Genomic DNA, 25,558 nt, shown 5'->3' on the forward strand with positions numbered 1-25,558 from the left:
CTCCCCTCCTCGCCCCTCACTCCCTCCCCTCCTCGCCCCTCACTCCCTCCCCTCCTCGCCCCTCACTCCCTCCCCTCCTCGCCCCTCACTCCCTCCCCTCCTCGCCCCTCACTCCCTCCCCTCCTCGCCCCTCCCCTCCTCGCCCCTCACTCCCTCCCCTCCTCGCCTCTCACTCGCTCCCCTCCTCGCCCCTCACTCCCTCCTCGCCCCTCACTCCCTCCCATCCCTGCCCCTCACTCCCTCCCCTTCCTGCCCCTCACTCCCTCCCCTCCTCGCCCTCCTCTAACACTCAATCCCTCCCTTCCTCACCCCCTCACTCCCCTCCTCGCCCCTCACTCCCTCCCCTCCTCGCCCCTCACTCCTCCCCTCCTCGCCCCTCACTCCTCCCCTCCTCGCCCCTCACTCCTCCCCTCCTCGCCCCTCACTCCTCCCCTCCTCGCCCCTCACTCCTCCCCTCCTCGCCCCTCACTCCTCCCCTCCTCGCCCCTCACTCCTCCCCTCCTCGCCCCTCACTCCCTCCCCTCCTCGCCCCTCCCTCCCTCCCCTCCTCGCCCCTCCCTCCCTCCCCTCCTCGCCCCTCCCTCCCTCCCCTCCTCGCCCCTCACTCCCTCCCCTCCTCGCCCCTCCCTCCCTCCCCTCCTCGCCCCTCACTCCCTCCCCTCCTCGCCCCTCACTCCCTCCCCTCCTCGCCCCTCACTCCCTCCCCTCCTCGCCCCTCACTCCCTCCCCTCCTCGCCCCTCACTCCCTCCCCTCCTCGCCCCTCACTCCCTCCCCTCCTCGCCCCCTCACTCCCTCCCCTCCTCGCCCCTCACTCCCTCCCCTCCTCGCCCCTCACTCCCTCCCCTTCTCGCCCCTCACCCATCACTCTCTCTGCTCCTGTCCCTCCTCACCCCTCACTCCCTCCTCACCCCTCACTCTGTCCCCTCCTCACCCCTCAATCTGTCCCCACCTCACCCCTCACTCTGTCCCCTCACTCCCTCAGCCCCTCCGCCCCTCACTCCTTCCGCTCCTCGCCCTCCGCTCCTCGCCCCTCACTCCCTCCGCTCCTCGCCCATCACTCCCGCCGCTCCTCGCCCCTCACTCCCTCCCCTCCTCTAACACTGGGTTTCTCCTCACCATTTGATTCTTAGTGTGGGCTCAGTCATACCCCTTCTCCTAACTCTTACTCTCGGTTCCTTCCTGGTGACGCAGGTGCAGCGAAACTGCTGCTTGACGCTTTGTAACTTCAGTATTCCAGAGGAGCTGGAGTTCCAGTACCGGCGAGTCAACGAGCTGCTCCTCAGTATCCTCAACCAGACCCGGCAGGACGAGTCCATCCAGCGCATCGCAGTGCACCTCTGCAACGCACTGGTCTGCCAAGTTGACAATGACCATAAGGAAGCCGTCGGGAAAATGGGATTTGTCACGGTAAGTACGGTAATGCTCAAGAATCTGGGCAGAACGGTATGCCATTGTATCATTGTCATTGTAATTGCAACACGCTCCAAACTGCTCTCGTGGAAAAATCGATCCAAGTGTTACATTCCAAAGTGGCCTCTGCATTTATTCACTCTACATAAACCCATCATACCACAAGAAGAGAGAAAGAACTTGCATTTCTATAGCGCCTTTCACGACCTCAGGACATCCCAAAGTGCTTTACAGCCAATGAAGTACTTTTGAAGTGTAGTCACTGTTGGAATGTAGGAAACGCAGCAGCCAATTTGCGCACAGCAAGCTCCCACAAACAGCTATGTGATAATGATCAGATAATTTGTTTTAGTGATTTTGGTTGATGGTTAAATATTGGCCAGGACACTGGGGAGAACTCCCCTGCTCTCCTAATACTGCCATGAGATCTTTTACATTCACCTGAGACAGGGCCTCGGTTTAAGACAGCACCTCCGACAATGCAGTGCTCCCTCAGTACTGTACTGGGAGGGTCGGCCTAGATTATGTGCGCAAGTCTCTGGAGTGAGATGAAGCTCACAGCCTTGACCCGGATGAAAGAAAGTTAATTTGGCCAATCCTAGTTCATCCATCCCGAAAGACTCTACACTCCTCTCATCACACCATCCAACTGTTTCTGAAATGATTTTTGCACCCACTCCCCTACCCAGAGTTCGTTCCACGTGTTGCTCGCTCGTGTCATGTGACAAACCTCCTGGCATCAGTCCTACATTTGCCTGTTACTACTTTGAACCTGTGACCTCTACCCAGAGTTCGTTCCACGTGTTGCTCGCTCGTGTCATGTGACAAACCTCCTGGCATCAGTCCTACATTTGCCTGTTACTACTTTGAACCTGTGACCTCTTGTTCCTTTGTCACAGTCTAGCTAAGTAGTGTGTTGGATGTACCTTCTCCACATGCTTTACTACCTTACATACCTCTACCAGGTTACCTCTCAGTTGCCTCTTTTCGATTGCTAACAGTTGGGGAGGCTGATGCTTGAGAATTCAGGACCTAATGGAGAGGGCGAGCGTGGATGGCCCTGCAGGTCTTTTGCCTTTTAGGAGCAGGAGTCGGCCATACGGCCCCTCGAGCCTGCTCCGCTATTCAATAAGATCATGGCTGATCTTCAACCTCAACTCCACCTTCCCGCCTGATCCCCATTGACGTAATAAAACTCACTACGCACTTGGTTCAAGTATAAAGCAAGGCTTTAATCAACGTGTTTCAAAACATGGAGGTCTAGTTGTACTTCACTAGTTCCTGTCTTACAAAATGTCCCTGGCAAGCTGGGCCCACGCCCGAGTATTTATACTCCTTGGACGGCGCCACCAGCTGGCCGTCCAGTGTTATTTTTTAGTCATTTCTTCATGATGATGCGATTTATAACACCCATATCACTTGATTCCCTTAGCGTCCAAAAATCTATCGCTCTCAGCATTGAATATACTCAACGACTGAGCATCCACAGCCCTCTGGGTTGTGCATTTTTGTGCATTTGTATGGCAGAATAGCCAAAAGTTTCTTGAGGCATAGAAACATAGAAGATAGGAGCAGGAGTAGGCCATTTGGCCCCTCGAGCCTGCTCCGCCATTCAATGCGATCATGGCTGATCATCCAAATTCAGTACCCTGTCCCTGCTTTCTCCCCATACCCCTTGATCCCTTTAGCCTTAAGAAATATATCCAACTCCTTCTTGAATATATTTAATGAATTGGCCTCTACTGCCTTCTGTGGTAGAGAATTCCACAGGCTCACCACTCTCTGGGTGAAGAAATTCCTCCTCATTTCAGTCCTAAATGGCTTACCCCTTATCCTTAGACTGTGACCCCTGGTTCTGGACTCCCCGACCATCGGGAACATCCTTCCTGCATCTAGTCTGTCCAGTCCTGTCAGAATTTTATAAGTTTCAATGAGATCCCTCTCATTTTTCTAAACTCCAGCGAGTATAAGCCCAATCGACCCAATCTCTCCTCATACGTCATTCCTGCCATCCCAGGTACCAGCCTGGTGAATCTTCGCTGAACTCCTTCCATGGCAAGAACATCCTTCCTCAGATAAGGCGACCAAAACTGCACACAATACTCAAGGTGTGGTCTCACCAAGGCCCTGTACAACTGCAGCAAGACATCCTTGTTCCTGTACTCAAACCCTCTCGCTACGAAGGCCAACATACCATTTGCCTTCTTAACCACCTGCTGCACCTGCATGCTTACCTTCAGCGACTGGTGCACAAGGACACCCAGGTCTCGTTGCACTTCCCCTTCTCCAATCTATTGCCATTCAGATAATAATCTGCCTTCTTGTTTTGGACACCAAAGTGGATAACCTCGCATTTATCCACGTTATACTGCATCTGCCATGCTTCTGCCCAGTCACCCAACCTGTCCAAATCATCCTGGAGTTTCTCGGCATCCTCCTCACAGCACACACGCCCACCCAGCTTTGTGTCATCTGCAAATTTGGAGATATTACATCTAGTTCCCTTGTCTAGATCATTAATATATATTGTGAATAGCTGGGGTCCAAGGACCGATCCCTGCGGTACCCCACTAGTCACTGCCTGCCACTCGGAAAAAGACCCGTTTATTCTTCATAACTCGCTCACTAGGGATCAGCCTCCGTTGAAGCAGCTTTTCGCCGCTTTCTGCAGGCTGTTTGTGCAGTAATTGTATTGGACGCTCCCAGTGGTCAGACCTGTTCAACAGTGGGCGGGCGGGGGGGGGGGGTTTGTTGTAGAACATCTGCAGTAATATCTGCTTCTCAGTAGAACGTAGAATGAGATGCATGTGTGCAGATCTGTTTTACATCAGACCTCCTAGACTGTATCGCTGACCTTTTTTAATCTGTGTCTTGTTCCAGACAATGTTGAAGTTGATTCAGAAGAAACTGGCGGACAAAGTGGTAAGTTAAAGAACAGTTAAAGACGCATTTCTATAGCGGCTCAGGACATCCCAAAGCGCTTTACAGCCAATGAAGTACTTACGAAGCATAGTCACTGTTGTAGTGTAGGAAACGCAGCAGATAATGTGCGCACAGCAAGATCCCACATGCTATGGTCAGATAATCTGTTTTAATGATGTTTGTTGAGGGATCAATATTGTCCGGGACACAGAGGAGAATGCCCCTGCTCTTCTTCGAAATAGTGGCCATGGGATTCTTTCACCTGAGAGGGCAGACGGGGTTTCATCCAAAAGACGGCACCTCCAACAGTGCTGCACTCCCCCAGTACCACACTGGAGAGTCAGCCTAGATTTTGTGCTCAAGTCTCTGGAGTTGGGCCTGAACCCATGACCTTCTGGCTCACAGCCGAGAGAGAGAGCCACGGCTGAAAGTTGTGTTCTTTCTCTCTCTTCCACCCCCCCTTGTTCTCCCCTCCTCTCCGGAAGGTGCTGGCAGTTAACCCAGGGTTCCATGGGCACTGCCAGTCCTTCAGTATCTGGGCCCCATGTGGCCGATCTTCACCTGTGAGCCTGGAACATGAGCATGGGCGGGCTATCCAGCGCTGGCCTCGCGGGTAAAGGCACCATCGAGCTCACCTGTAAGCCAGGCAGACCAGAAGGTCGCAAGTTCATTTCCCAGATTGCATGGTGGTAGCTGACCTGAGCTGTGGCCAGTAGTTCAGATGATACAATTGACCTCGGCATCCCAGAGCTAGTGAGGGGGGTGGGGGAATTGCCCAGTGTCCCTGCTCCTGATTCCCACTGGAAAATGGACACTTGTGGGCAAAAATTGGATGAAGGCAGGACGGGCCTCAGCTGCTATCCCCCTCCCCGCAGTTGACACTTAGGCCTAGAAATTGGGTTGGGGCGCCAAAGTGGCGCAAAAGTCGCCTGAGCGCAGGATTTAGCGCAGCGATTGGAGTGATACCGATCGCCAGAAATTCAGTTTCATTGCCCCTCGAGGGAGACGGGGCGAGGCTTGAGGCGCTCCACGTCCCTCTTAGGGCGCTGAAACTGATTATCGCAGCGCAACGTGCCGCAGCGCCACATGCTGCGGCACGGCACGCTGCGGTACTGCAGGCCTTCCTCCCACTGTTAAGGGGGAGGTGCCTGCAACAGCGCGATCCCCGATCGCGAGTGCCGGCAAATGAGCCCGGCACCAAGGAGAAGTGCCGGGCTCTCGGGAAACAGCCGGCAATGCCGCGGGGGGGGTGGTTAGGAGGCCGGGGACGGAGGTGCTGGCAGGCGGCCGCCGAAAAAGCGGCCGCCCCGCACCTCCACCTTAACTTGCGCCGCTGCCGGCACAGTAAGGCCCTGTGAACCGGGCGCGGGTAGCAAGTGGCGCAACTGCGGCGTTCGCTACCAAATATCGCGAATGGGGCGCTGCGCACACCGATGACGTCATCGGTGGCGGCGCAGCGCAAATGCCTAACGCCACCATTAGCGCCCCTACTGAATATCGCCGGAGACGCAGCCAGTGGCGCTACAGCCACTGACTGCCTCTTTAGGCGCTAACAGGTGGCGCTACTCACCCAATTTCTCCCCCCTACTGTCCAGGGTCACATGCCACTTTGGCATGGAACTCGATCACAAATTCGGGAGAAATTTGGGGGCAGAAGAATTGTTTCCAGTATGTTTTATCGATGATTTTATTTCGCTTTCACTTCCCGAGTCCAGTACTCAAATCATAAGTAACCTGTTCGTTCCTGTCCTAAAAGCAGAAACTGCTGGAAACACTCAGCAGGTCAGGCAGCATCTGTGGAGAGAGAAACCGAGTTAACGTTTCGCATGGGATTCTGACGAAAGGTCATCGAGCTGAAACGTTAACTCTGTTTCTCTCTCCACAGGTGCTGCCTGACCTGCTGAGTGTTTCCAGCATTTTCTGTTTTTATCGAAGATTTCCAGCATCCGCAGTGTTTTGCTTTTATTTCTGTCCTATACTGGTCCATCTAACGCATTGTTCAGTGCGGCTGTATGCTAGATGTTGAGTGAAAAGCACTAACATATCCCCCTGTCCCCCCTCTTTCTTTTGCTGGGCAGTGCGATCAGGTTATGGAGTTTTCATGGAGTGCGTTGTGGAACATCACAGATGAGACTCCCGATAACTGCGAGATGTTCCTAAACTGCAATGGAATGAAGCTGTTCCTCGAGTGTTTGAACGTAAGTTTCTCCTTGGAGCATGTGTCCCTGCTCTTACAGGTACAGTATACATTTAGGAAAAAAATAATCATTTAATTGTCATGTCTCTCTCTAGTCATGGCTGCTACCGCGGTGAGTTGGATAGTAAGACATGGCTGGTGGTGTCCTCTACGGTTTTCACTATCTGTAAGATGTGGTAGCCCGGCTGTGATTGGCTGCAGGCTGTGGGAGCCCAGCTGTGATTGGCTGCAGGCTGTGGGAGCCCAGCTGTGATTGGCTGCAGGCTGTGGGAGCCCAGCTGTGATTGGCTGTGGGAGCCCAGCTGCTTTTGATGCAGGATGTGGCAGCCCAGTTTTTTTTCATTCGTTCCTGGGATGTGGGCGTCGCGGGCAAGGCTGGCATTTATTGCCCATCCCTAATTGCCCTTGAGAAGTTGGTGGTGAGCCGCCTTCTTGAACCGCTGCAGTCCCGGTGGTGTAGGTGCTCCCACATTGCTGTTAGGGAGCGAGTTCCAGGATTTTGACCCAGCGACGATGAAGGAACGGCCGATATATTTCCAAGTCAGGATGGTGTGTGACTTGGAGGTGGTGGTGTTCCCAGGCGCCTGCTGCCCTTGTCCTTCTAGGTGGTAGAGGTTGCGGGTTTGGGAGGTGCTGCCAAAGAAGCCTTGGTGAGTTGCTGCAGTGCATCTTGTAGATGGTACAGGATGTGGCAGTCCAGATGTTGTTGGTTCAGGCTGCGGGAACAGGTTAGAGCTCCCCTGAACACTCTGATTATCCGTACACTGCATCCTGTTTTTCTTTTCTCTCCTGTTCATTCCTTTATCCTCCCTTAATCCTAGGAATTCCAAGGAAAGCAAGAATTACACCGGAACATGCTGGGACTGCTGGGAAACGTCGCTGAAGTCAAACAGCTACGGCCACACCTGATGACCACACAGTTTATCAGTGTCTTCAGGTCGGTGTCTGCAGAAATCTCTTTGGAATAGTTGGAACAAATGACCTGTACATGAAGAAATCAGCCGCCTGTTTTACACCTGCGCCCCATTTGAATTTCCATTCCCGATCCAATCCCGTCAGCTACCTGCCAGGCGGTTTAGGTTAAATTGACCCAAGGATCTATTGGCCTTGGAGGGGGAGCAGCGCAGATTCACCAGAATGATACCAGGGCTAAAAGGGTTAAATTACGAGGCCAGGTTGCACAGACTAGGCTTGTATTCCCTTGACTATCGAAGATTAAGGGGTGAGGTGTTTTAAGATGATTAAAGGAGTTGATAGGGAGCGAAACTACTTCCTCTGGTGGGGGAGTCCAGAACAAGGGGGCACATTCTTAAAATTGGAGCTGGAGCATTCAGGGATGATGTCAGGAAGCACTTCTTCACACAAAGGGTAGTGGAAATCTGGAACCCCCCGCACCCCAACCACCTGTTCAGGCTGGGGGGGTCAATTGAAAATTTCAAAACTGAGATTGATAGATTTTTGTTGAGTAAGGGTATTAAGAGTTACGGAACCAAGGCGGGTGACGTAAGAAAACTACTAGGCACTTGGTCTAAGCGTTAAACAAAGCTTTAATCAACTGTTTTACAACATGGAGGTCTAGTTGTGTCCTTCACTAGTTTCTGTTAAGAATGTCCTGCGCAAGCTGGGCCCGTGCCCGAGTATTTATATTCTCCCTGGACACTGCCACCCGTAGGCTGCTCAGTATTATTTCATAAGTCTTTCTTTCATGAATGACTGATTCATGTCAGTGGGTAGACGGAGTTAAGATACAGATCAGCCATGCTCTAATTGAATGGCGGAACAGGCTCGAGGGGCTGAATGGCCTCCTCCTGTTCCTATGTTAACCAAGTGCGGTTTTGTTGGCTCGGTATCACAATCATGTGTAAACCGTCTCGGAGGCAGTGAAAATACCCGGTTGTGAGTGATAACAAATCACTTGTCCTCGGTGTAAGTGTCGTTTAATGTTGCGACTACCTCAACAAAAACACCTCCCAGTGAAGGTCAACCACAAACCTCGGTACCACTAAACATGGGAAATACCGCACAGATTGTGCTAGGCACATGGTGAACCACAAGCTCTGGCTGAATCCTATAATTACTTCAAACCTGTTTCACAGCAATTCTACACCCCTCTCTTGATGGGAATAAAAACGGGGAAAGATGTAAAACGGGCTGCTGATTCACAATCAGCCGTATCACACTATCGCACAAAGTCAAAATCACCCCCAACAGAAACGTCAAAGAAATTCTGGGCCCCACACTTTAGGAAGGATGTCAAGACCTTGGAGAGGAGATTTACCAGAATGGTACCAGGGATGAGGGACTTCAGTTATGTGGAGAAACTGGGATCGTTCTCCTTAGAGAAGAGAAGGTTAAGAGGAGATTTGTTAGAAGCGTTAAAAATCATGAGGGGTTTTGATAAGAGTAAATAAGGAGAAACTGTTTCCACTGGTGGGTGGGTCAGTAACCAGAGGACACAGATTTAAGGTGATTGGCAAAAAATCCAGGAGGGAGATGAGGAGAACTTTCTTTACGCGGCGAGTTGTGATCTGGAACGCGCTGCCTGAAAGGACAGTGGAAGCAGATTCAATAGTGACTTTCAAAAGGGAATTGGATATATAGTTGAAAAGAAGAAATTTGCAGGGCTGTGGGGAAAGAGCAGGGGAGTGGGACTAATTGGAGAGCTCTTTCAAAGAGCCGGCACAGGCACGATGGGCCGAATGGCCTCCTTCTGTGCTGTATCATTCTATGAAATTTGAATAAGGGGATTATTTTCTTCTATAGAAGCGGGGAAAACATAGAACAAAAAGCATCCCCTCAATTTTCCTTTCCCTTTAACTAGTCTCATGTTCCAGGCGCTGCTAACAGTGACTTTCAGTGAACTGTGTCTGACGGTGGCTCGTTCTGCGTCATTTTACTCCATTATAAATTGCACTGAAAATGCTCTGTTACATTTGTCCGTGGATCTATCTACAAAGTGTATCTCGTGACCACATTTTGCAGTAAGAAATGTCCACATTTATAACGGAAAGTCCAGTATTACCCCCCCTCCCCACTAGCATTTTATCCCATGTTTCTCTTACAGTCGTCTCTTAGAAAGCAACGCGGATGGGATCGAGGTGTCCTACAATGCCTGCGGCGTTCTGTCTCACATCATATTCGATGGGGACGAGGCCTGGGCTATCGCAGAGCCTCGGCGTGTGGAAGTGATGGATCGAATGTGGCGAGCCATCTCCAGCTGGGATGAAAATTCAAGAAGAAACATTAATTACAGGTGAGAAGGGGAATCATTCACTGTGGCAGGGTGTCCTGGGCTATGGCGGGTGTGATTTGGGCTTTGAGTTGTTTTGTCCAATGGCGGGGTGATTTGTCCAGTGGCGGAGTGTTTTGACCAGTGGAGGGGAGATTTGACCAGTGGAGGGGAGATTTGACCAGTGGAGGGGAGATTTGACCAGTGGCGGGGAGATTTGACTAGTGGCGGGGAGATTTGACCAGTGGCGGGGAGATTTGACCAGTGGAGGGGAGATTTGACCAGTGGAGGGGAGATTTGACCAGTGGAGGGGAGATTTGACCAGTGGAGGGGAGATTTGACCAGTGGAGGGGAGATTTGACCAGTGGAGGGGAGATTTGACCAGTGGCGGGGAGATTTGACCAGTGGCGGGGAGATTTGACCAGTGGCGGGGAGATTTGACCAGTGGAGGGGAGATTTGACCAGTGGAGGGGAGATTTGACCAGTGGAGGGGAGATTTGACCAGTGGAGGGGAGATTTGACCAGTGGAGGGGAGATTTGGCCAGTGGCGGGGAGATTTGACCAGTGGCGGGGAGATTTGACCAGTGGCGGGGAGATTTGACCAGTGGCGGGGAGATTTGACCAGTGGCGGGGAGATTTGACCAGTGGCGGGGAGATTTGACCAGTGGCGGGGAGACTTGACCAGTGGCGGGGAGACTTGACCAGTGGCGGGGAGACTTGACCAGTGGAGAGGAGACTTGACCAGTGGAGGGGAGATTTGGCCAGTGGAGGGGAGATTTGGCCAGTGGCGGGGAGATTTGGCCAGTGGCGGGGAGATTTGGCCAGGGGAGGGGAGATTTGACCAGGGGCGGGGAGATTTGACCAGTGACGGGGAGATTTGACCAGTGGCGGGGAGATTTGACCAGTGGCGGGGAGATTTGGCCAGTGGAGGGGAGGTTTGGCCAATGGCGGGGAGGTTTGGCCAGTGGCGGGGAGGTTTGGCCAGTGGCGGGGAGATTTGGCCAGGGGAGGGGCGATTTGGCCAGCGGCGGGGCGATTTGGCCAGCGGCGGGACGATTTGGCCAGTGACAGAGTACTCTGAGCACAGTGGACAGTTTGAGCTGTGGATTCCTTCCTCTCTGCAGGTCATTTGAGCCAATCCTGCGCCTTCTCCCTCAGCGAGTGGCTCCCGTTAGCCAGCACTGGGCAACATGGGCACTGTTTAACCTCACGTCTGTCTATCGTAAGTACCGGAGAGTAATGACCCTCTTAATCTGTAACATTCAGCACATGGTCCTGGCAGAGGACAGGCTGAGCAACAACATACAGGCCAAGCCTGTCGCTGCTTCAGTGAGCCTGTGATTGACAGGACAATGCATCAATCTGTTAACCCTGTTCAGTAATACTGCCCTTCAGACCAGATCATGCCTCCAATATTTTGTCATTTCAATTTCTCTTATCCCTCCCTTATGCAGACTCCTGCTCATTCACCCTCTGTGTCGCTTCATGAATATCTGACTGGAGACTAACTCTTTCCCTGGGGCTCACTGTGTGGTACTGAGTCCAAATGACCAGGAGGATCCAAGATTCAATGCCCCGATCCATGCTGAGTTAAAGAAAGACTTACATTTTTCCAGCGCCTTTCATGACCACCGGACGTCCCAAAGTGCTTTACAGCCAATAAGTACTTCTTGAAGTGTAGTCACTGTTGTAATGTAGGAAACGCAGCAGCCAATTTGTGCACAGCAAGCTCTCACAAACAGCAATGAGATAAATGACCAGATAATCTGCTTTTGTGATGTTGATTGAGGGATAAATATTCAGTTGTTTGCACTCTCGTCTCTGAGTGAGAAGGTTGTGGGTTCAAGTACTACTGCAGAGACTTGAGCACAAAAATCCAAGCTGACACTCCCAGTGCAAAACTGAGGGAGTGCTGCACTGTCGGAGGGGCCATCTTTCAGATGCGACGTTAATCCGAGGCCCCGTCTGCTCTCTCAGGTGGACTTAAATGATCCTGCGGCCACTATTTCGAAGAAGAGCAGGGGAGTTCTCCCCAGTGTCCTGGACCAATATTTATCCCTCAATCAACATCACTAAAACAGATTATCTGCTCATTATCACCTTGCTGTTTGTGGGAGCTTGCTGTGTGCAATTGGCTGCCGCGTTTCCTACATTACAACAGTGACTACACTTCAAAAGTACTTCATTGGCTGTAAAATGCTTCGGGACGTCCTGAGGTTGTGAAAGGCGCTGGAGAAATGCAAGTGTTTCTTTTTACTCATGTTTTCTGGATTGTTATTCCAAGCCTCTGGATTACTAGTCCAGTAACATAACCCCATACTTCAGAGAGCACTAATTCTCATCCTTGTTTTCAAATCCCTCCATGGCCTCGCCCCTCCCTATCTATGTCACCTCCTCCAGCCCCACACCCCTCCGAGATCTCTGCGCTCCTCCAACTCTGGCCTCTTGAGCATCCCCGATTTTCATCGCTCCACCATTGTCAGCCGTGCCTTCAGCTGCCGGGGCCCTAAGCTCTGGAATTCCCTCCCTAAACCACTCCGCCTCTCTCTCCTCCTTTAAGAAGTTCCTTAAAACCGACCTCTTTGACCCAGCTTTTGGTCACCTGTCCTAATATCTCCTTATGTGGCTCGGTGTCAAATGTTGTCTGATAACGGTTCTGTGAAGCACCTTGGGACGTTTTACTACGTTAAAGGCGCTATATAAATGCAAGTTGTTGCTGTTGAAGAGCTAACCACATAGTGTGGACTGGAGTCACATAAGCCAGACCAGGTTGGGTGTCAGAGTCCCTACCCTGAAATGCATTCATAGAATGATTCAGCACCGAAGGAGGCCATTTGGCCCATCGTGTCTGTGCCGGCACGAGTGGAGTTTTCCTGGCAATTTCACAACTTGCTGTGGTGAGATTTGAACTGGCAGCCTCTGGGTCACCAGCTCAGTACCACAAGCACCAACGCTAGAGTACCCTGTGCTGGGGAAATTTGGTCTGCACTATTACCGACCCTGATAGGCCCCTGTGAGGAAGAGGGGAAAAGATTCCACTGCGCAGCACTCTCACCCCCTGGATGTTGAATTTCAAGCACCAGGTTTGCAGGAACTATAGAAATTATTTTTTTTTAAATTATGGCTGGAAGTAAAATATCGTGTTTAAAGTTTAAGTGCTGTTTCGAGCTTTGCAGCTGAGCTGACGCCGTTTGTGAACCTGCCGTTTCATGGTTTAAATCCTTAGCTGAGAAATACTGCCCGTTGCTGATAAAAGAGAACGGAATCGCACTGCTGAAGGGAGTGATCAAGAGCGACGCAGCTAGACCGGAGACCAAAGCGATGGCAAGGTGCGTGAAACACTCGAACTCACGACTGTATGTACATGTCCCATTCAGAGAGCGTTAAGCCGGTGGTCATGTAGGGAGGCTAGGGGGGCCAGACAGGCTTTCAGTCCAATCCTTTCACCTCTGGCGCCTGGGTTTGAATCCGGCCCAGATTCACGGGTCAAATCTCTCCCTAGGATCCGAACTCAAATCAGTTTTGAGTCGCAACGAATGTTCCGTTTAAGCTGCGCGGCTGCGCAACACCCTGCAGCTCCCGTGCAGCCGGCACACCAGCTTTTAAATGGGAAAACCCTCGCATGCGCGGTATTTTGAATGCACCAAGCAGCCCCTTTAAAGGGGCCACGCAGCCAAATAAAAATTAAAGGGAACATTGGTCACAACCAAACTCCTAGTGAGGGCAAGCTCATAAAACTGCTCATAAAACCACCCACAAATTGGCAGTCACATTCCGACTAGATTCTAGTTGAAGCTGCAGCCCTAGGGCTACAGGCAGCCTCCCAGTACCTGGCAATCCAGCCCTCGAAGCCCAGGCACCTCAGTCCTGTTTGTGTTGAATATTTCTTACTCACCTCACTGGCTTGTTCCATTTGAATTTCCCGGGCCTGCAGGTTTGGAAAGGGCTGTTCCTATTGCTGTTGTCCCATTAAGAACATAAGAAATAGGAGCAGGGGTTGGCCATTCAATAAGATCATGGCTGATCTTCGACCTCAACTCCACTTCCCCGCCTGATCCCCATATCCCTCGATTTCCTTAATATCCAAAAATCTGTCGATCTATGCCTTTAATATACTCAACGACTAAGCGTTGGCAGCTCTCTGAGGTAGAGAATTCCAAAGATTCAAAACCCTGTGAGTGAAGAAATTTCTCCTCATCTCAGTCCTAAATGGCCAACCCCATATCCTAACATAAGAACATAAAAAATAGGAGCAGGAGTAGGCCATACGGTCCCTCAAGCCTGCTCCACCATTCAGTAAGATCATGGCTGATCATCGACCTCAACTCCACTTTCTTGCCCGATCTCCATATCCCTCGATTCCCCATGAGTCCAAAAATCTATCGATCTCAGCCTTGCATATACTCAAAGACTCAGCATTCACAGCCCTCTGGGGCAGAGAATTCCAAAGATTCACAACCCTCTGAGTGAAGAAATTCCTTCTCATCTCAGTCTTAAATGGCCTACTCCTTATCCTGAGACTATGCCCCCTAATTCTAGACTCTCCAGCCAGGGGAAACAACCTCTCAGCATCTACCCTGTCAATCCCCTTCAGAATCTTGTATGTTTCAATGAGATCGCCTCTCATTCTTCTAAACTCCAGAGAGTATTGGCCCATTCTACACAATCTCTCATCATAGGACAACCCTCTCATCCCAGGAATCAATCTAGTGAACCTTCGTTGCACCGCCTCCAAGGCAAGTATATCCTTCCTTAGATAAGGAGACCAAAACTGTGCACAATACCCCAGGTGTGGTCTCACCAAGGCCCTGTACAATTGTAGTAAGACTTCCTTACTGTTATACTCCAACCCCCTTACAATAAAGGCCAACATGCCATTTGCCTTCCTTATTGCTTGCTGTACCTGCATGTTAGCTTTCTGTGTTTCTTGCACGAGGACACCCAAATCTCTCTCAACACCAACATTTGAAAGTTTCTCACCATTTAAAAAATATTCTGTTTTTCTATTCTTCCTGCCAAAGTGAATAACCTCACATTTCCCTACATTATACTCTGTCTGCCACCTTACTGCCCACTCACTTAGACTATCTATATCCCTTTGCAGAATCTTTGTGTTCTCCTCACAGCTTACTGTCCCACCTAGCTTTGTATCGTCAGCAAACTTGGATACATTACACTCGGTCCCTTCATCTAGGTCATTAATATAGATTGTAAATAGCTGAGGCCCCAATACTGATCCTTGCGGCACCCCACTAGTTACAGCCTGCCAACCTGAAAAAGACCCGATTATCCCTACTCTCTGTTTTCTGTCCGTTAACCAATCCTCTATCCATGTGTGGTAAACCACTGTTTGTATTCCACTGTGTACATGCCTGGACATGCCTCGGCTGACTCCTCCCACAAGTCCTAGTATAAAGGTGACTGCTCCCCAGCCCTTTGTATTTCTGGGCCGGTCGACCACTCGAGGCAGACCTTCATTCTTTTGTTAATAAAAGCCTTTAGTTACTCTCTTAACTCTCAGTCTTTTATGAGTAATTGATAGCGCATCACCATGCTACTATATTACCCCCAACCCCACAAGCCCTTATTTGTGTAATAACCTTTTATGTGACACCTTATCGAATGCCATGGAATAAAAAGGACAGTGGCAGCATGAATACAGAATTGGTTAAGTGATGGGAAACGGAGAGTAGTGGTGAACGGTTGTTTTTCGGACTGGAGGAAGGTATACAGTGGTGTTCCCCAGGGTCGGTTCTAGGACCACTGCTTTTCTTGATATATATTAATGACTTGGACGTGGGTGTACAGGGCACAATTTCAAAATTTGCAGATGACACAAAACTTGGAAGTATAGTGAACAGTGAGGAGGAGACTTCAGGAAGACATAGACATGCTGGTGAAATGGGCGGACATGTGGCAGATGAAATTTAACGCAGAAAAGTGTGAAGTAATACATTTTGGTAGAAAGAATAAGGAGAGGACATATAATCTAAATGGTCCAATCCTGAGGGTATGTGTGCACAAATCGTTGAAGGTGGCAGGGCAGGTTGAGAAAGCAGTTAAAAAGGCTTATGGGATCCTGGGCTTCATAAATAGATGTAAGAAATCACACAACACCAGGTTATAGTCCAACAGCTTTATTTGAAATCACAAGCTTTCGGAGCGCTGCTCCTTCTTCAGGTGAAGTGGAGAAATGCATAAAGACACAGCTTATCCAGTCAGAGAATCATGTCAGATGTTTACAGGTAACCTTTCCAACTGCCATTTATCACACCTCGGCAGAGAGATAATCACAGCAGTCAAAGGTGTGAATGGTGTCCAAACAGGTCAGTCAGGGAAACATTACATCAAAGAACAATGAGGTGGGGTCACAAGGGGTCAAATATTGCAGATGCTGGGGTCTGTATGAAAAACAAAAAAACAGACAAAAAACATTTTTTTTGGCTGGAAATCACAGCAGGTCCAGCCGCATCTGTGTAGAGAGAACAAGCCAATGTCGACTCGAGTCTGGATGACCCTGCATCAGGTGGGGTTACATGTAGCGTGACATGAACCCAAGATCTTGGTTAAGGCCGTCCTCATGGGTGCGGAACTTGGCTATCAGTTTCTGCTCGACGATTTTGCGTTGTCGTGTGTCTCGAAGGCCACCTTGGAGAATGCTTACCCGAAGATCGGAGGCTGAATGTCCTTGACTGCTGAAGTGTTCCCCGACTGGGAGGGAACACTCCTGCCTGGTGATTGTTGCGCGGTGTCCGTTCATCCGTTGTCGCAGTGTCTGCATGGTCTCGCCGATGTACCATGCTCCGGGGCATCCTTTCCTGCAACGTATGAGGTAGACAACGTTGGCCGAGTCACATGAGTATGTACCATGTACCTGGTGGGTGGTGTCCTCACGTGTGATGATGGTATCTGTGTTGATGATCTGGCATGTCTTGCAGAGGTTGCTGTGGCAGGGTTGTGTGGTGTCGTGGTCGCTGTTCTCCTGGAAGCTGGGTAATTTGCTGCGAACGATGGTCTGTTTGAGGTTAGGCGGCTGTTTGAAAGCGAGTAGTGGAGGCGTGGGGATGGCCTTAGCGAGGTGTTCGTCGTCATCGATGACATGTTGAAGGCTGCGAAGAACATGGCGTAGTTTCTCCGCTCCGGGGAAGTACTGGACGACGAAGGGTACTCTGTTGGTTGTGTCCCGTGTTTGTCTTCTGAGGAGGTCTATGCGATTTTTCGCTGTGGCCCGTCGGAACTGTTGATCGACGAGTCGAGCGTCATATCCCGTTCTTACAAGGGCGTCTTTCAGTGTCTGTAGGTGTCCATCGCGTTCCTCCTCGTCTGAGCAGATCCTGTGTATTCGCAGGGCTTGTCCATAGGGGATGGCTTCTTTAACATGGTTAGGGTGGAAGCTGGAGAAGTGAAGCATCGTGAGGTTGTCCGTGGGCTTGCGGTAGAGTGAAGTGCTGAGGTGTCCGTCTTTGATGGAGATTCGTGTGTCCAGGAATGAGACTGATTCTGAGGAGTAGTCCATGGTGAGTTTGATGGTGGGATGGAACTTGTTGATGTTATCGTGTAGTCTTTTCAGTGATTCTTCGCCGTGGGTCCATAGGAAGAAAATGTCGTCGATGTATCTGGTGTATAGCGTTGGTTGGAGATCCTGTGCAGCGAAGAAGTCTTGCTCGAACTTGTGCATGAAGATGTTTGCGTATTGGGGTGCGAATTTGGTCCCCATGGCTGTTCCGTGTGTTTGGGTAAAGAACTGGTTGTCGAAGGTGAAGACATTGTGGTCAAGGATGAAGCGGATGAGTTGTAGGATGGCGTCTGGAGATTGGCTGTTGTTGGTGTTGAGTACTGAGGCTGTCGCAGCGATGCCGTCATCGTGGGGGATACTGGTGTAGAGTGCCGAGACGTCCATCGTGGCGAGGAGTGTTCCTGGTTCAACTGGTCCGTGGGTGCTGAGCTTCTGTAAGAAGTCTGTAGTGTCGCGACAGAAGCTGGGGGTTCCCTGTACGATGGGTTTCAGGATGCCCTCGACATATCCAGAGAGGTTCTCACACAGGGTTCCGTTGCCTGATGCGATAGGACTGCCTGAAGCTGTTGGACTATAACCTGGTGTTGTGTGATTTCTTACATTTGTCCACCCCAGTCCAACTCCGGCATCTCCACACCATGGTTCATAAATAGAGGATGTAAGATTAGGATCACAGGCTCACACAGATTACCCAATGGGGCTTTAGAAGTTGTAAGGCTTTTATTAAAGAGCTACAGTTTTAAAGCATAATCAGGTATTACATATGGTTTAAGCTGAGTATAATAGACATACAACCCGTGACGGTCGGAGTGATCTACAACTCCCGAATCGGAATGCCATGACCGGACAGATGAGGAGGCAGTACGGTGGTCTCGGATTCGGTGGATTCCTGCAGTCTGCTGCAGCGGTCACTTCTGTTGGGTTATTTCTCAAGCTGCTGGAGGTGTTAGGCCATCAGCCACCTCAGAGGCTAAACTTGACCAAGGTGTTAGGCCGTAGCTACCTCGGAGAAGCCTTCGCCCCTGACTGCCTGATTTCCTCTCTCGGTTGTCTATATTTATAGTTATTTTGGTGGGCTGGTAATCACCTGGTGTCACTCATTTGATCCTCCATCCTATTGTCCAATTGTGAAGCGGGAAGGCATCCCTCACCGTCCCTTTCTGCATGACTGACAAGGCCTCCCTCTTATCTTTCTGAGGAATGTTTTGTCAAGTTTCTTCAAGGGCATTTTATGGCTTCGTGGCTCCTTGTTATCTAGCAGGTGCTATCCTCCCTGTTTCCTTTCATTTTACAATTCCCTTATCACTTCTATTTGTCTTTTGATGCTTGACATTCGACCTTGCTGGCATTTATGCTCTCTTTTTCCACTTGCCTGTTGTCAGTCTCTGTTCTAAGAATTAAAACCCATCTTTGAATCTAACAGCTATTTCTTACAAGGTATAGAGTACAAAAGTGTGGAAATTATGATGAACCTGTATAAAACACTGGTTCGGTCCCAACTGGAGTACTGTGTCCAATTCTGGGCACCACACTTTAGGAAGGATGTGAAGGCCTTCGAGAGGGTGCAGAAAAGATTTACGAGAATGATTCCAGGAATGAGGGACTTCAGTTGCGTTGATAGTCTGGAGAAGCTGAGGGTGTTCTCCTTGGAGCAGAGAAGATTGAGAGGAGATTTGATAGAGGTGTTCAAAATCATGAGGGGTCTGGACAGAGTAGATAGAGAGAAACTGTTCCCATTGGCAGAATGGTCAAGAACCAGAGGATACAGATTTAAGGGGATTGGCATAAGAACCAAAGGTGACGTAAGAAAAAACTTCTTTACACAGTGATGCGCCATCAATTACTCAAAAGACTGAGGTTAAGCGAGTAACAACCAGGCTTTTATTAACTAAAGAATGAAGGTCTAGTCTCGAGTGGTCGACCCGTCCAGAATACTAAGGGACTGGGAGGTAGTCACTTATATACCTGGAATAGTGGGAGGAGTCAGCCGAGGCATGTCCAGACCTGTACCTAGTGGAATACACATACACATACAGACAGGTATAACAGTGGTTTACCACACACAGCAAGTGGTTAGGATCTGGAATGCACTGCCTGAAAGGGTGGTGGAGGCAGATTCAATCACGGCTTTCAAAAGGGAGTTGGATAAGTATCTTAAGGAAAGAAATTTGCAGGACTACTGGAAAGGGCGGGGAGTGGGACTAGCTGAAGTGCTCTTGCAGAGAGCCGGCACAGGCTCGGCGGGCCAAATGGCGGCCTCCTGTGCTGTAACCATTCTATGATTCTGTGAAAAGAAACTGTTAAATGTACAAGTGAGACTGTTTACTAATCTGTTTTAAGCCCGCCGCCGTTACTCTATTTCTTCATCCAACAGTCAGGTCATCAGTTTCTGCGAGAACTTTAAAGAGGAGCGAATGGATACATCCAGATAAAGGCTGTGAACGAGCCGTCACCAACCCTCACTACTTGCTGTCAAGCGTGGCATCTGCGTAAATGCTGAGGAACCTTCTGTCCCGCTACACGACAATGCATCAGATGCATCGTAGGGAGGAACCTCTGTGCGTGACACACTGTGTTAGATGACACGCAGGCGAAACATTTGGTGTTGCACAAGGAAATGTTAATTCACGTCATTTTAATTGAATGAGGATTTAGCGTTTTCTCTCTCTCCCTCTCTCGCTTTTTTTCTTTCTATCCCTCCCCTTTCACTTTCTTTATTCTCTGTCTTACTTTCACTCTATTCTTGTTTTCTCAATCTCATTTTCTTTTTCTCTCACTTTCCCTCCCTTGCTTTCCATCTCTATCCGTGGCATTCTCACCGTCTCTTGTCTCTCTCCTATTATTCCGTCTCTCTCGCTCTCTTATCTGTCTGTGTCCTTCCTTCCTTCCTCTCTGTCTCTGCAAATTGTGCTTCCATGGTCTGTCTTGAAACATTTTGATTGTGAAATCTCTCGGGCTGTGCCAGTTAATCAAATGTCAACGGTTATAAACTTTTAAGGAAAAGACAAACGGAATAATTAATAAATGATTTGTTGTTGAGGCACCTGTTACTGTACACGCGCTGGGGCCGTTGGCTGTTCAGTTGTTAATCTGCGGCTAGTGATGCGGTAACAAGCCCAGCAGGCGGGCTAGATCAGCAGGACGTGCAGTATGTGTCCGATTCCTTGAATGGGATTTGTTAACGTTCAACCTTAATGACAGAGCGACCTTGCGCTGCAAGCACTCCAGCTCTATAGCGATCTGCGATATGAATTCGATATATTTGATTGCAGAAATAATACATTGGCACGGCCCCAAAAGAGCTGAAATAACAGCAGAAAATGCTGGAAAAACTCAGCAGGCCAGGCAACATCCGTGGAGAGAGAAATCGAGTCAACGTTTCAGGTCAAAACCCTTAGTCTTGACAAAGGGTTTCGACCTGAAACGTTGACTCTATTTCTCTCTCCACGGATGTTGCCTGGCCTGCTGAGTTTTTCCAGCATTTTCTGTTGTTATTTCAGATTTCCAGCAACTGCAGTATTTTGCTATCGTCCAAAAGAGCTGAGTTTATTCCCGTTGAGAGACTGATGTGCCGCCCAGGCAGAGAGTTAAACTGACTGCGATGTGCGCGCTGACTGTTGCTGTAGTGTGTAAGTAATTGGTTTAGACCTGTGTGTTACTGAAGACTGCTGGTGATACTTAGCTGATTGATCTATTGTCAGGCGATGTTTGTTTTTACCTCTGTGCTTTTTGTTTGGTCCCCAGTCACCTGCCCTCCCTTTCACCCCCCCCCCCCCAGTTTCCCCTAACCACCCCTGCCCACAAAGTCATTTCACAATCTTCTTGATCCAATTTGATCAGTCAATTTGATACATTGAAAGCCTGTTGTCAAATTCTACAACAGGCTGGTAGCTCCAGCCTCAGTACCACTTGTGCTTGCTTCCCTTGCCATTACAGGTCCCCCACCCCACAGCTGTGTTTCTGTTGCTCTCCAACTCGTACCGTGGAGCTGTTGCAATTTCACTTTATACAATCCTTGGAGCCACAGCTTCTGGGCTTTACACACTTCCGGACCAGTCGCGGTGCAGAACCAGGGCTCCTTCTTGTCGCACTGAGTGACCTGGTAGTTTCTTACATAAAACTCGCTCTGTTTCTGCGCAGTGTATCCCGAGATAACCGGTTCTAATCACAAACGAGAGGGCCATTGGCAATGTGGAAACAGCTGGACGGCTGCAGTCTGAGGGTCCTTGTGTAACGAGGCTGGTAATGGCAGGAAGCTACTGGTTACAGCCCTGAGAGTCAGGGGAAACCAGTGGTGGAGTGTGCTGTAGGTTGGAATCCGTCAGGCACTAGGGCACCTCCCGTAACTGGAGACTCCCCAGAGTCTCATTGGCCAGAGTGGGGTGGGGGGGTATCCTATTCAACTTGCCTTTGCCTCAATAAATAATCCACTGGGTCATTTCCAGACCAGACTCCAGGCTAACGGGATACATCCTGATACTACGGTCCTGGCTCTCGGTTGAATCGGAGGGCTGGGGACGGGGTGGGATCTGACCAGCGCAAAGCTCTGCTACACTGGAAAAGCTGCCCTCGCGGGCCTCCCCCGGGGGGCTACTTCTGTTCCCAGCAAACAACATTTTCTACTTCATTGGCTGTGAAACCCTTTGCCACGTCCTGGGGTCGTGAAAGGCGCTATACAAATACAAGTTCTTCGCTTCTTAACAGCGAAAGAAAGGACATGAACCTAAAATGGATCAGAGTGGACTCGGCCTGGGGTTCCTTCAGGCAGTGAGAGTGGGGGCTGTACAGCTGCACGGGTAGAGCAGAGCAGTTCATGAGCAGCATGAAATTACACAAGAGGCGGAGGGGCTGCGTCTCCTCCTCTGCTGAAGGCTCGGACCCTTGCTGGAGGGCAGATACACGGGCATCTCAACCTCATGGTACGCTACCCTACCCTACCTAGAGGCACCTGGCGTCAGCAGGATATTGCGCTGTGCAGAGCCACACAGCCAAGCCCAATCATGTTCTCACCTCGTCGACAGGCACAAGCTTTTTAGTGATTATGTGCAGGGACCATGGCTCAATTCCCTCTTTGCTCCACTCCCCTCCCCCTCCCCTCTCATCTCTCCTCTTCCATCCTCCCTCCTTCCCTCCCCTTACATCTATCCTCTCCCCTCTCCTCCCTCCTTCCCTCTCCTTACATCTATTCTCTCCTCTCCCCTCCCCTATCCTCTCCACTCTCATCTCTCCTCCTCCCTCCTTCCCTCCCCTTACATCTATTCTCTCCTCTCCCCCTCCCCTCATCTCTCCTCCTCCCTCCTTCCCTCCCCTTACATCTATCCTCCCCTCCCCTCTCTCCTCCCTCCTTCCCTCCCCTTACATCTATTCTCTCCCCTCCCCTCCCCTCCTTCCCTCCCCTTACATCTCTCCTCTCCCCTCCCCTCTCCCCTCCCCCTCTCATCTCACCTCCCCCTCTCATCTCACCTCCCCCCCTCCTCCTTCCTTCCCTCCCCTTACATCTATCATCTCTCCTCTCCCCTCCCCGCTCATCTCTCCCCTCCCCTCCCTTCTCCCCTCCCTCTCCCGCCCAGAGGCACTGAGGCCAATTGTACCCCGGTTGAAAGCAACTAACTCTGCACAAGCCAGGCAATGAGCTGTGGGACCTCTTGGTCGATGTAGCTGGGGAGTAGATTGGGCAGAGCCCTCGCCCACTGGGTCAGCGAGACATGTCTGAGTTGCTGAAGGGGATTATCTGCGGAAGAATAGGTTTCATTCTAAAGGTGCAAGTACTTTACGGAATGTGTAATGTTTTCATGCATCTAAATTATAGAGGAAACGATGTGAGACAACAAATGGTGGGGGGACTCCAATCCTGTGTCTATATGTAAATACATCTCGATTGTATTAAATGGAGATAGAATCGGAAGGACCGTGTCAGTTCGTGTTTGAGCTGTGGAGGAAACACAAGCCCCTTGAACTTTTGCTGTAGCTGAAGTGAAGCAAGGTGTGACACGCACTGCCGTGAATCGCAGAAATAACAACAGAAAATGCTGGAAAAACTCAGCAGGCCAGGCAACATCCGTGGAGAGAGAAATAGAGTCAATGTTTCAGGTCGAAACCCTTCGTCAAGACTGAAAAAGCACAGGAAATAAAACAGATTAAAAGGCCAGTTTGGGGGCAGGGAGAGAACAAAAGAGAAGTGAAGAGACTTTAAGAGGTATTCAAAACCAGACGAGATGGTGATAGGACTAGTGGAGACAAAAGAATCGCAGGGCTGCCACATTTAAAGCCCCCTCCCCCAGACCCTCGTCACCGAGTCCATCAAAGCAACCCCCTTATCTGCGGCATCGCAAGCCTTCAGAGCCGGCAACAGTGTCCCACCCACCCCAGCCCTAAGGGTAATCTCACGGTGGAGACAGACCGTCACGCACAGGCTGCTCACCGGCTTCTGCAGGCGCGGAGATTAAGGGGACTGCGGATCGAGAGACACGGGCAGCTGCAGAACAAGGCGCAGCTTCCAGGGAACATTGGTGGGCAGGAGCTGTGGAGAGACCCCTCCAACTGGGCTGATACCCACCCTCGGTGCATTCCGCACAGTCTTGGGGGCCTCCTAAACTAGCTGCAAAAAAAAGGACAATTCTTCAACATTAATCAGGCCCCCCAAAAAATAAATAATCTGAGCCTTAAGTAAGTTTAACAACAAAAAAAGGGGGAGGGGCCAAATATTTACCGGGGACATGTGTCACCACAAAAGCGGGTGGCAAGATGGAGGCAGGGTCTGTGCAGTGGAGTTCAGCCTCCCAGCCCGCCCCATCGCTGGGATACAGGGCTCGCCCCACCCGGTTGATCAGCTAACTCACTACAGAATTGGGATCAAACCCTGGTGCCTTCCAGTCTGTGCAGCTCATCCAGCAGGGAAATCTTTCACTGTATTTTATGTATATGTATGTGTGTGTGGGCAACAGGATGTTTTATTATTATTACCGGAGCTCTCTTGAGTTTTAACGGGAAGTGGGGATAGGATCTGCTGTAGGTCAGGGAGAGCCTCCTCACTCCACCTGGTGCTGGGACAGGTAAAACTGTAGGAGGTCCCTCTAGATTTTTTTGGCTGTAGGTTGCACACCTCGTCCTCATGACAAATGGACCCTGATTCAGAGTTTGACTTCTATTCACTCCTCCCCATTTTAGTTTATTTTCTACCCCACTGTTGCCCCAATCCGCAGGTCACTCTCAGACCCAGTATGTGATCTATATTCAGGGCTCCCCCACCCAACTAATCCCGCCCAACCTCGCCCCACTCCACCTCGCCCCACCCCGCCTCACCCCAACCCACCTCACCCCAACCCACTCCACCCCACTTCACCCCAACCCACCTCAACTCCACCTCACCTCACCCCATCCCACCTCACCCCACTCCACCTCACCTAATCTCACCCCATCCCACTGAGGCCTGTAGAAACATAGAAAAAAATAGGAGCAGGCCATTCGGCCCTTCGAGCCTGCTCCGCCATTCTATATGATCATGGCTGATCCTTTATCTCAATACCATATTCCCGCTCTCTCCCCATACCCCTTGATGCCTTTTGGGTCTAGAAATCTATCTATCTCCTTTTTAAATATATTCAGTGACTTGGCCTCCACAGCTGTAGATCAAGGAGTTCACGGATTCAATGCCTCCAGGGATTGCCCACCAGTTACTGATCCTGCTTCTGGACCAGCACCAAGGGAACTATATTGGTAAAAACCAATGCCCTGGGGTTTGAATGGAAAAGGAAAGGGCAGCTGGGGTGGGGGATGGGGAGTAAGGCTCAAACTCACTGACCTCACCTTGAAATGGAGTCTGCCCTTCCGCTGTCACCTGACGCTGTTGCCCTCGATTTATACCAAAGCTGGAGGGGACCTTGGCTGGTTTGTGTCTTCCTCGAGATCCCCTAGTGCAAATAAAGCCTGCTACTGACATCTAGCGGTACGAAAGGAAAACAGCGCCCATTAGCCTCAGTCTTGCAGTCCAGTCTGTCCCTTGCCCCTGAACTCAGAGCCCTGATGAGAGAGGAATTATTATCGCAGCTCACAGGATGAGCAGTGGGCTGAGAATTGCCACTTTGGACAGCAAGCCTCCATCTGGTCTTTCAAATTACAAAACCTCTGGAGGAGGGGGGGGAGGCGTGGCGAGATTTGGGATGGGTTAAAAAAAAAAGTGCAAATGCTGGAAATCTACAAATGAAAGCAGATAACGCTGGAGATCTCTAATAGAGAGGAGGCGGGTTTTCAAGAACCCTGTTCAGACCAGGAGTCCACACCCCG

The 25,558-nt window shown here is 50.4% G+C and overlaps 1 protein-coding gene across 1 annotated transcript in view; it reads left to right on the plus strand.

The window, feature by feature from the left end:
- Positions 1-20,615, plus strand: part of zer1 (zyg-11 related, cell cycle regulator) — a 42,780-nt gene extending 22,165 nt beyond the window's left edge. The window contains exons 9-16 of the mRNA XM_085965276.1: positions 1,193-1,408; positions 4,292-4,333; positions 6,412-6,531; positions 7,352-7,467; positions 9,595-9,783; positions 10,884-10,981; positions 12,986-13,088; positions 19,650-20,615. Coding sequence (XP_085821402.1) covers positions 1,193-1,408; positions 4,292-4,333; positions 6,412-6,531; positions 7,352-7,467; positions 9,595-9,783; positions 10,884-10,981; positions 12,986-13,088; positions 19,650-19,707 — 942 coding nt within the window. The 3' untranslated portion in view covers positions 19,708-20,615. The remainder of the gene's footprint in view (positions 1-1,192; positions 1,409-4,291; positions 4,334-6,411; positions 6,532-7,351; positions 7,468-9,594; positions 9,784-10,883; positions 10,982-12,985; positions 13,089-19,649) is intronic.
- Positions 20,616-25,558: the final 4,943 nt, after the last annotated feature.

This window comes from Somniosus microcephalus, chromosome 23 (assembly GCF_052327205.1).
Source record: "Somniosus microcephalus isolate GS21.2 chromosome 23, FLI_Smic_1.0, whole genome shotgun sequence".
Lineage (NCBI taxonomy): Eukaryota > Metazoa > Chordata > Chondrichthyes > Squaliformes > Somniosidae > Somniosus > Somniosus microcephalus.